Source organism: Zeus faber, assembly GCF_960531495.2.
Source record: "Zeus faber genome assembly, chromosome: 12".
In the NCBI taxonomy this organism is placed as follows: domain Eukaryota; kingdom Metazoa; phylum Chordata; class Actinopteri; order Zeiformes; family Zeidae; genus Zeus; species Zeus faber.
The window spans coordinates 27,109,635-27,121,928 of record NC_137196.1 but is presented as its reverse complement, the minus strand read 5'-3'; the positions used below and the strand labels follow the sequence as shown (position 1 = coordinate 27,121,928).

General features: G+C 42.0%; 1 protein-coding gene across 1 annotated transcript in view; it reads left to right on the top strand.

Moving 5' to 3' along the window:
- The window catches only part of astn1 (astrotactin 1), a gene marked incomplete at its 5' end in the record, with an annotated part of 346,128 nt that overhangs the window by 76,762 nt on the left and 257,072 nt on the right, over positions 1–12,294 (top strand). Inside the window, 2 exons of the mRNA XM_080010501.1 lie at positions 1,508–1,657; positions 9,538–9,687. Of these exons, the coding sequence (XP_079866627.1) occupies positions 1,508–1,657; positions 9,538–9,687 (300 nt within the window). The remainder of the gene's footprint in view (positions 1–1,507; positions 1,658–9,537; positions 9,688–12,294) is intronic.

Below are 12,294 nucleotides of genomic sequence, written 5' to 3'. Positions count from 1 at the left end.
ACAGGAGGAGAAAGCATGACGGCCAGTGTCGGTGAAAACAGTTTGACAAAACAATGAAGAGCCAAAATATTGCAGTGTCTTTAAACGTCATCCGACATGTAGTACTTGTTGTGGAACATGTCAGGGCGTCTTTATGAGTCGTGACCAAAGAACTTGTTTTTCAATTTCTTGGAGTTTCTTGCCGCCCTTGTTTCAGAGTTTTTCCCAGAGTTTTCAGAGTTTTTCTCAGAGGGTATTTCAGGTTTTTTTTTTAAGAGGAGAGAGGACACGATTTCATAACACAGACACAATAAGTCCTTGCACAGTGTAATTGCTTAGGGTTGTTGTTACCAGTAATTATAATTCAGGAAGATTGTGTACATTGATATCTCTGCAACGTCTATAAATTCTGAATGTCATTGCGTGTCAGTTGCCCTCAGAAGCGTGTATGTTTATGATGCCTAATACGCTGGCTTTGTTTCATCCAGTTGTCTTCTGGTAATACTTTAATCAAATTCTTTTCAAGCATAATAAAGTAAAACCTGTCACTGTGTAATTTGGTTTGGTTTCCGATAGAACTCACTGCGATTCAGGAAGACTGTAAACTATATTATCCACGTTCCAAATACCTGCTTCCTGTTTAACGGTGATTATCTCTACGCTTCTGTGCTTCTGTGTATGTACAGTCGGTCAAGTCCATGTCTTGTATTCCTTTAGTTAAAGTCCAATCCAATTGTCGAGATTAAATATCTGGGGTATATTTACGAATGGCTGATTTAATGTCAGGCAGTTGTTGCGCGCCGCCATTTTGCACCTGCACAAAGTGATTACACTTGACCGGTGACGCCATGACACGCTTGTCTGTGACCAATCAGAGGTCTGCAGTGCGTATCACTTGACCGTTGTGGAGATGAGAAATGCAGCGTTTTTTTACTAACTTCTCCGAAAATATATTGACCGATTTGGATCAAACTTGAAAGATGTCATGTTGGAACTGCCCCGAATCCAGATTGTATTCACCATGTCCGTGGGTACGTTGGATCCATGACATCCATTCACCACTGACCTCAAATTCTCATAAACAAAATAAATAGACCCCTAAAAATAACATACACAGTAATAATATACATATATACAAACTAAGAATGAACCATAGAAACCTAATTATAATAATAATAATATACAATACAAAAAATAAATAAATAATAATAATCAATTATACATTTTTGTGGCATATTTGGTGTTTAACAGGATGGTAGTATAGCTGTGGGATTATTTCATTGTGAAATGTAAAATGCAATAATAATAAAGTAATTCAAATGATATCATTATAACAATAATCAAATAATAATAATCAAATAATAATAATAAAATAATAATAATAATAATAATAATAATAATAAACAGTATCTGTGGTGTTTTCAGTGTTTAACATAAGCTCATTGTGTTCATGCTATTTATTCTACTTTTCTCTGTCGCTTTCTTTCGTCCTAATTTCCCACCGTCCTCCGCGTTTCCCCCCCGGCAGTGAGCGACAACACCAAGCTGGCTCTGATGAACAAGTACAAGGACAACATCATCGCCACCAGCCCCATCGACAGCAACCACCAGCAGAACACGCTGCTGCCGCACAACACCTCCACCAGCCAGCGCAAACGCCTCTCCAGCAACACCCGCGGTGAGCAAGCCCAGAAATAGCCCAAATAAAGCTCCGCAGAACACACCAAAGAGCGCCTACTGAGGTATTGGTGCCGACAAAAAAAGGGGCCGTGACTGAGGTTTCTTACGGATCAGATCAAAAAGTACCTTTAGATTCCCTTTGCAGTGGTTTTGTTCACAACAGCTTATCTTATATTTTATTTAAATTCTATTCTGTGACCCTGATATTGGAGCTTGAAGATGGTAAACAAAGCGTTTCTAAGACGTCACACATGTCAAAGCCCAAGGCTGTTCGTTGCATGTGTGATTAATTGAGACAGCATTTGTGCATTTTGCATATGTGATAAATGGGGACCAACAGGTGCAATTATGCCGAATTTACAGGCATTAAAAATATATATCTGTATATAATAGATATATATATATATATCTGTATATATCTGTATATATATATATATATATATAATATAAATATATATCTATTTGTCTATAACATAGAAATACGTATTTAATAAATGACTTTTTTATTTATTTGTATGTATTATTTGGATTTATTTATTTATTAATTTATAGTTATGTATTATTATTTTTTATAATTTTCATTAATCTAAGAAAGAAATTTAGCAATTTGATTTGGCGACCTGATTAAAATCGGTATTTCTGCATTTTACATATGGTATATGTTGATAAATCAGGACCAATAAGTGCATTCATGCTGAGTTAAGAGACATTTTCTTTAATGGAGTTTTCTCAGTGGAAGTAAAATATATTCCAAATTATATATGTCTATAAAATCTAGAAATACAATTTTTATTCATTACCTTTTTATTATTTGTTATTTGTTATCTGTATTCATTTATTTGTTTGTTTATTATTGTTATGTATATGTGTTTATTATTTTTAATCGTGCTCTTCATCTAAGGAAGACATTTTGCAATTTGATTTGAAAGACACTGGAATAAAATACCCAAATTCCTCATTCATCCTGCACGGACTACAATGGCCGCCGTTTGGGAGCAGTGATGTGTTGCTCGACGGCTCCAGATTCGTCATTTATTCACGTTAGCAAAGTGCCCCTTCCATTTGGGGACAATTGCATTAAAACCTCCCTTCTCTGTTTTCCCTTATTGACTGAAATAGAAACTGTCGTCTGTTTCACTAGTGAGATGAATTATCCCACTGATAAAGGAAAACTATTTTAAAACGAGCAAGTGAGGCGGAAATTGGACGTAGTGTAGGAAATTGCCTTCGCTTTTCTCAGATCTTCAAGTTCAACAAAAAATACATAAGTTTATTTGGTGTAAAGGATTTTTTGACGCGACAACGGTGATATTATCAGGGGGTCGGAAGACAGGTGTATCCTCCAAAAAGGAGATATGTGTCTTATCCAGACAGAGCAGGAGGTTTAACCCCGGGTAGTAGTGGATATTGTGTAAAGCGCGGACGCTCGCAGGTGAGTGAGTTCCCCCACATTCTGTGATTTTGGGGAGATTTCTGGGGCTGTTTTCCTGTATTTAAAAAGCAGAAATAGCGGCCATGATGGAATATTCATAGAAGTTTAAAGGATATGTTTGTTTTGTGTTTTTGGTTTGTTTTTGCTTGGCTCTTGGGAAACGCACCGCTCCGCTCAAGCTTCTCGCTGAGCTTCAATGCATTCGATTAAGGCGTAAAAGAAAAGTTAAATCTCCTTGTTCTCCAAAACAGGAAGCTCCCGACATAGTCAGACGGTCTTTATGAAATCAAATGAAATAAAATCCACTGCTTTTGCCTACATATGCGCTAATGCAAGGGACTAGGCACAGGAAGTTCTGTCTCTTCCCCCTGGCCAGGAGAAATCTCCGTTTTCGAATCCGGGAAGCTCAAAATACAGTACCAGGTGGCTTAGTGCATGTTTAAAACGCATCGCAAATAACAGTAATTTAAAAGTACTTTTTAAGGTACATCCAGAGCGTAACATTCGCTGCAGCAGGTTGCCAGTAGGAAGCGACACAACTTCCTGTTTCTAGTCTCCCACGTTAGAATTACCATTGGAGCCAAAAGAGCGGATTTGCAGGAGTACAAACGAGTCGAGTATAATTAATAGACACTGTCCGACTGTGCTGTGATTTGCCTGTTTTTACAAAGCAGATGAGTGAGAGAGAGAGAGAGAGAGAGAGAGAGAGAGAGAGAGAGAGAGAGAGAGAGAGAGAGAGAGAGAGAGAGAGAGAGAGAGAGAGAGAGAGAGAGAGAGGGAGAGAGAGAGAGAGAGAGAGAGAGAGAAACAGAGAGAGGGAGAGAGAGAGAGAGAGAGAGAGAACAAACTCCAGACACCGAGACCTCTTTGCATGATGGTAATCAAGTGAAGGAATAGAAATGTCCATCCCTCCGTTTGATCCATTATCATCCACTCCCCTCCTCCTCTTCCCCTCCTCCTCTTCCTCTCCTCCTCTTCCCCTCCTCCTCTTCCCCTCCTCCTCTTCCTCTCCTCCTCTTCCTCGGCCCCGGAACAAAGTGCAATTTGTTGGCTGGTTCATCGCCATGACAACGGTCAGTGGCGAACAGCTTTTTGTCTGAAAGGAATCATGGCTATCTATCTATCCATCGATCTATTCCTTCATCCATCTATTCATCTATTCATCTATTCATCCAGCCATATATTAATCAATCCGTCTATTCATCTTTTCATCCACCCATCCATCTATTATTCTATTCATCCAACCATTCATCCATCTATTTATCTATTCATCTCTTCATCCATCCATCCATCCATCCATCCATTTATCTATTGATCGATTTATTTATCTATCTATCTATCTAACTATCTATCTATCTATCTATCTATCTATCTATCTATCTATCTATCTATCTATCTATCTATCTATCTAACTATCTATCTATCTATCTATCTATCTATCTATCTATCTATCTATCTATCTATCTATCTATCTATCTAACTGTCTATCTATCTATCTATCTATCTATCTATCTATCTATCTATCTATCTATCTATCTATCTATCTATCTATCTATCTATCTGTCTGTCTGTCTGTCTGTCTGTCTGTCTGTCTGTCTGTCTGTCTGTCTGTCTGTCTGTCTGTCTGTCTGTCTGTCTGTCTGTCTATCTATCTATCTATCTATCCACCCATTCATTCTTCCATTCATACATCCACCCATCCATCCGTTCATCCATCCATACATTCAAGATTCAAGGTTCAAGAGGTTTATTGGTCACATACATACAGTATACATACTTTCATACATATACGCAGTGAAATGTCAATGCAACGCACCCGGTGATAACATAGAATAAGTCCGAGGCTGAACACAGCAGCTACCTAAGAATTTCTACTCGACCAACTAACTGATTCCTGAAAGGTAATGCAGTAAGTCCAATACTATAGAATGAAATAAAAATATATAGAATAAAATAAAATAAAATGAAATAGAATCCATAAAGGGAATAGACTTATGTATATGGGATAGACTTATGTATATGGGATAGGCTATTTATGTATATACAGATATGTGCATTAAAGTGGCTTGTGAATGAAGTGAGGTAGTGTTTGTGAGATATACAACACGGCATACAACAGTACGACGCAGCAATACGGTAACACCGAACAACCCAGAACGGTGACACAGTATGCAGTACAGTATGCTACATACAGTACAGTAAGGTGGTGGAGCCTATGTGTGTGGCTCAGTGAGGACCCCTGGTGAGGTCAGCGTTGACAGTTCTTTTGGCTTGAGGGAAGAAACTCCGTCTCAGTCTCTCTGTTCTCGCTGTGTGACTGCGGAGGCGCTTGCCCGACAGCAGCAGCTGGAACAGTCCGTTGTTGGGGTGGTGATCCATGGTGATCCATCCATATCCATACATCTGGCCGTTTATTCATCCATTCATCCATTCATCAATCCATCTCTTCATCCATCTCTTCATCCATCCATCCATCCGTAAATACCCGTCTGACTGTTGCAGTTAACTTAACTGTCTAACCATAAACGTTGAATTGGAAGACATTGTGCGTTTCTTGTAGTGATGAAAAGTTAGATTTTTTTTTTGGGATCCGGTTCTTGACGAGTCGCTGCAACAAGACTCGTTCCTCACTATGGGGAAGAATATTCAGGAAATGACTTGAGAGTTATTTGAGTATTGCTTGGAGTAGTTTGAAGACTAATAATTTGCCTATTTTTAATTTTTTTTTTATTGGAAATGTTCTTTGGGCAGCGCCTCGGGCCACTTGAGGTTACCACGGCAGCCTGGGATTTAAACAAAATGTGAAATGTGTCGATCTCCACACCGAGCTTTGAGAAGCCGCTCTTCACACACCAGTGTTTGGGTTCCTGTGTACTCTTCAGATCCACACCCGAGTGGGAGCAGAGTGGGAGAGTGTCCAAGTGGCTTCACCTCCCCACCATCTCCCTCTCCACCCCCCTCTCCTCTCCATCCCTTTGTTTGTCTGTGCTGGCGTGGTCCGCCTGTTGACACCGTGGGTTAGGTTAGCCGTGACGGTTTGTTGTGGTCGATTCAGATCCTTCTGTTTTTATTGGATTGTTTTTTTTGAGGAGCCATTGACTCCTGTGTTTGCTAAACAACCCAGCACGGCATGTTTGAGTTGAATATGTTAGAAGAACCTCCATCTTGTATAGGGTTAGGGTGAGACCATGGGTTGGGCCATGCCCCTGCAGGAGGTGGTGGTGGTGGACCTTTGCCTCTGCGGGAGGAGGTGGTGGTCGACCATGGCCTCTCTCATTGTGAAGCTCCATGAAAAGGCAGGAGTTGAGGAGGTGGTGGACCAAGCCCCTAGAGGAAGAGGTGGTGGTGGACCACTCTCCTGGAGGAGGAGGTGTTGGTGGACCACGGTCTCTCTCATTGCGAAGCTCCACGAGGAGGGCTTGGTTGAGGAGGAGGTGGTGGACCATGCCCCTGGAGGAGGAGCTGGTGAATGAACACGCCACTGCAGGAGGAGGTGGTGGTGGACCATGGCCTATCTCATTGTGAAGCTCCATGAGGAGGGATGAGTTGAGGAGGAGGCGGTGGACCACGCCCCTGGCAGTGGAGTTGGGTGGTGGACCACGCCCCTGGAGGAGGTGTTCCTCCCTAGGTGTTCTCTGCCCTTCAGAGCAATGTAATAAAGTCCGGTTCCTCCGATGGATCCATGAGTGGAACAAAAGGACCAGATGTTCTTGGTGCACATATGCAAATATAAAGTTTATGTTTTCACCGCAGGTTTGTGTGGTGTTCAAAAGGCCGGATTGGAGCTTTTCATTGAAGCTACATCTCATTTGTATTGGTTTCAAAGGGAAAGTCGCGGCGTGCCAGGACACATTAGAGCGGGAAACTCCAGCGCAGTCTTATTAAATCACTGAATACACTGGAGGAAACAACGCTGTCATCAAAACACAGCAATGAGAGTTGAAAATAAATAAAAAAAACTTTCTTTCTCTGTGTGTGTGTTTGTGTGTGTGAAGCTGTGCCAAGCTCTGCGCTGGCAGATAGTCACGGCTGCCAAATAATATTTAAACTAAACAATACGTCGTTCACGTCCTCCTGAGTGTGTTGTTTCAAAGCGGCCGGAGATATTTCCGGCTCCTCCATTGTTTTAAAAATCGGAATATTTTCAGCTGGAATTCCTCCGCTGAGACGCTCAATCCCTTTGTTGTGATGGATTTTCCTGTTTCCTCCCTGATAGTTTGATCCTCTAACACTGGGAAGACGGAGCGGAATGAATAATATCACTTGATGATCTTCATGGAAATTAGAAGGAAGATAAAACACTTTGTAATAAACACTTTGAGCCGCGTTTGTTGTCATTTGAATTTAAACATCAAATCCCGTGTTTTATACCAGGGCCTGAAATTAGAAAACTTGGTTTATTACTCTTCCTGCTGCTTAAAGAGCATCTACTTGCAAAATAAAAGCTTTCTAAAGAGCATTTACTGGCAAAATAAGAGCTTTCTAAAGAGCGTCTACTTGCAAAATAAAAGCTTTCTAAAGAGCATTTACTGGCAAAATAAGAGCTTTCTAAAGAGCGTCTACTTGCAAAATAAAAGCTTTCTAAAGAGCATTTACTGGCAAAATAAGAGCTTTCCAAAGAGCATTTACTGGCAAAATAAGAGCCTTCTAAAGAGCGTCTACTTGCAAAATAAAAGCTTTCCAAAGAGCATTTACTGGCAAAATAAGAGCTTTCTAAAGAGCGTCTACTTGCAAAATAAAAGCTTTCTAAAGAGCGTCTACTTGCAAAATAAGAGCTTTCCAAAGAGCATTTACTGGCAAAATAAGAGCTTTCCAAAGAGCATTTACTGGCAAAATAAGAACTTTCAAAATAGCATTTACTGGAACTCCATCCATCCATCCATCCATTCAGCATCCATCCATCCAGTATCCATCCATTCATCATGTGGTAACCTGTTTGCCTGTGTGACCAAGATATTTTAAGTACCTTTTCCAATGTTATTATGATTTTCCAAAAATAGACAGCATTCCGGACAATATTGAAACACCAAAAATCAAAAAAATAAAGGTTATCCTCGTCCACATTGAAAGTTCAGACCCGATGCAGAGAAATAAAATAAAAAAAATAAAAAAAGATATCTTTGTCTGCGGCTCCACACGGGGTAATGGATCCTCGGCTGGTGCGGACTCCACCTCCGCTTCCGGCTGATGGAGCGATTTGTCACGAGAAACAGAATACGGAAGAGAGGAAAATAACAATAAAAGGAGCCGTGTTGGTTTGTGCTGCTGCTAAGAGAACATTTCCTGCTGATTTGTTGTTTTCCATCTCCCAGATGTGTCGTCTCTCCTTTCCAGATGCACCATGACTTCCTGTTCGAATCTTAACATTTCTACACGACTTTAAAGAAAAGGAAAAGAGACTAAATACGGGCGTTTGAGGGATTCATTCATAAAGAGATAATACAAAATATAATCAACTTTAATACATACTAATTTATAATATTCATAAATACATATTACCATTAAATATATTTGTTATGAACGTAATATAACATAAGATATTACTTATGTGCTAATATAATTATTATTATTATTATTATTATTGTTATTATTATTATTATTATTGTTATTATTATTATTATTATTATTATTATTATATCACCCTAACTCCCTCCACTCAACCACTACTCCTGCTCTACTCAATCTCTACTCGACCTCTATCTAATCAACCTCCACTCCACCTCTACCCTTCCTTCCTCCACCCTACTTCTACTTTTCCTTCCTCTACTCTACCTCTACTCTACCGCCACTCTACCTCCACTCTACATCTACCTCTACTCTTCCCTCCTCCACTCTACTTCTACTGGTCCTTCCTCTACTCTACCTCCACTCTACATCTACCTCTACTCTTCCCTCCTCCACTCTACTTCTACTGGTCCTTCCTCTACTCTACCTCCACTCTACCTCCACTCTACTTCTACTGGTCCTTCCTCTACTCTACCTCCACTCTACCTCCACTCTTCCCTCCTCCACTCTACTTCTACTGGTCCTTCCTCTACTCTACCTCTACTCTACCTCCACTCTTCCCTCCTCCACTCTCTTTCATCTCATCAATCTGCCTGAAAATGGTCGGCGCGCAGAGTGTCGCCGATTTTGAGAAATCAGTACCTAGGTACGCTGGTGACATGCAGACTAGTGACCACCAGCGGAAATCTGACAGTTCGACAATAGGGCGGTCGGTACGTTGGTGACGTAGGTGCAACCTGGCAATCTCTAGCAGGTTGAGATTAGAGCTGATGCACCGTCCAAAGGGAAAGAGTTTGCCGAAAGCTCTAGATCAGGGGGATGGAGTCCACGCCTTCTGTACTCCACCTCTACAGCTCAATTATTGCCGTTTATTTTGTTGTTGTTGTTGTTGTTGTTGTTGTTGTTGTTGTTGTTGTGATGTTTGTGTGCGGCTCCCACAGCGGGTTCCACCTTCTTGAACCCGGATGGGGACTCTGGGACGGAGGCGGACAGCGAGCCCCAGCTGGCCTTCTACACCGACCCCAACCGCAGCCGGCGCCGGAGCCGAGGTATGAGAAACGGTAACGCCCACAGCGCCTGGGGCTCTGGGGGTAAGCAAGGACCGCAAAACCCGTCTTCTCCACCTCCCTCCGTCCTCCGCGCATCCCTCCGCACATCCACCCTCCGCGCCCCGCCATCACAGTCTCATGAGGCCGTCGGCCATATTGGACGATGTTTTGACGAATCGATCGGCACGATCCGTGCAATGATTACTTGGACGGTGATCGATGGGGCTGATAATGATGGACGTCAACTCATCAAACGCCTGAACTGGGAAATAACTGATTCAGTTGTAGAGTAACAGATATCTGTTGTTCCTGGGCGTCCCCTCTACCTCTGCTCCTCCTGCCTTTATTCTACCTCTACTCCATCTCTACTCTATCTCTACTCCATCTCTACTCTACCTCTTCTCTATCTCTGCTCTACTTCTACTCCTCCTGCCTTTATTCCACCTCTACTCCATCTCTACTCTACCTCTTCTCTATCTCTGCTCTACCTCTACTCAATCTCTACCTCTTCTCTATCTCTGCTCTACTTCTACTCATCCTCCCTTTATTCTACCTCTACTCTTTCTCTACTCTATCTCTACTCTACCTCGACTCTACCTCTACTCATCCTCCCTTTATTCTGTCTCTACTCTGTCTCTACTCTGTCTCTACTCTACCTATACTCTACCTCTACTCTACCTATACTCTACTCCTCCCTTTATTCTACCTTTACCCTATCTTTACTCTACCTCTACTCCTCCTGCCATTATTCTACCTCTACTCTATCTCTACTCTACAGCTACTCTATCTCTACCTCAACTCCTCCTCTATTTATTCTACCTCTACTCCATCTCTACTCTACCTCTATCTCCCTCTATTCTACAATTACCACTACTCTGCTTCTACTCTAACTTCACTCCATCTCCCTCTTCTCTACATATACATACATTTCCTCTATCTACTCCACCTGTACTCCACCTCTGTTCTACCTCCACTCTTTTAGGAAACCGCTCCGTTTGTCCCACGATCAATGTACAACAGAACTAGTTGATATTGAAACGTGATTTTTCTTTCTTGCCTCTTGGCGTCGACGCGAGCTTCTCTGAAGGAATCACCACTGTTGTCGCGGTGACGCATGATGCTCCTCACCCATGAAGGAGATGAATGGCTCCAAGTGTTTGCCTGCCAGTGCCGTCCCATCACCCCCCTGCCCCCGCGGAAAACCACCACAATTAATAAACACAATGAAATACATAGTGTGTGTGTGTGTGTGTGTGTGTGTGTGTGTGTGTGTGTGTGTGCTGATGCAGTTCAGAGTGTGTGTTGCGTGTGCACGTGGTAGTGTACGTGGTAGTGTCGGGAGAAACCGCAAGGTTTCTCCCGACGTAGAAACAAGACGATGCAGAATCCTCTGATGTTTTGCATCTTTATAATCCACTGAAAAAATATACTGTACTCCACCCTTACTCTACCTAGATTCAAGATTCAAGATTCAAGAGGTTTATTCGTCACATACATATACATACTTTCATACATATACATACTTTCATACATATACATACTTTCATACATATACATACTTTCATACATATATGCAGTGAAATGTAATGCAACGCACCCGGTGATAACACACAATATGTCCTAGGGAAAATTTATTTCTAATAGACCAACTAAGTGATTCCTAAAACGTAATACAGTAAGTCGAATACTTATAGAATAAAGTAAGAATATATAGAATAAAATAAAATACAATAAAATAAAATGAGATAAAATGGAATATATAGAAGGAATATGCTTATGTATATGGAATAGGCAATTATGTATATACAGATATGTGCATTAAAGTGGCTTGTGAATTAAAGTCACATGTGAATAGAGTGAGGTAGTGTTTGGGATAATACAGCACAGTATACAACAGTACGGCGCAGCAATATGGCATCACGAACAACCCTGAACAGTGACACAGTATGCAGTACAGTATGCAGTGCAGTATGCAGTACAGTATGCTACATACAGTACAGTGAGGTAGTGGAGCCTATGTGTGTGTCTCAGTGAGGACCCCTGGTGAGGTCAGCATTGACAGTTCTTATGGCTTGAGGGAAGAAACTCTGTCTCAGTCTCTCTGTTCTTGCCTGACCGCAGCAGCTGGAACAGTCCGTTTTTGGGGCGATGAGGATCCTTCATGATCCTGCACCTCCTGGTGTATAACTCCTGCAATGGGGGGAGGGTAGTTCCAGTGGTACATTCAGCTGAAGGCACCACCCTCTGCAGGGCCCGCCTGCCCTGAGCAGTACAGCTCCCAAACCAGGCAGTGATGTTGCCTGTCAGGATGCTCTCCACCGCTCCAGAGTAGAAGGACTCGAGGATCCTCACCGAGACCTGGAATTTCCTCAGCTGCCTGAGGTGGTAAAGACGCTGCCTCGCCTTCCTCACCGGAGTGTCTGTTTGTAAAGTCCATGTTTAGTCCTCTGTGATGTGGACTCCCAGGTATTTGAAGCTGCTCACCCTATCAACAGAATTCCCGTTAATCACCAAGGGCACATGTGTCCTCGATTGTGGTCCTCGGCTAAAGTCCTCAATCAGCTCCTTAGTTTTGCTGACGTTCAGGTGGAGGCTGTTGTCCTGGCAGCAGAGTGACAGGTCTGCCACCTCCTCGCGGTAGGCCTTTTC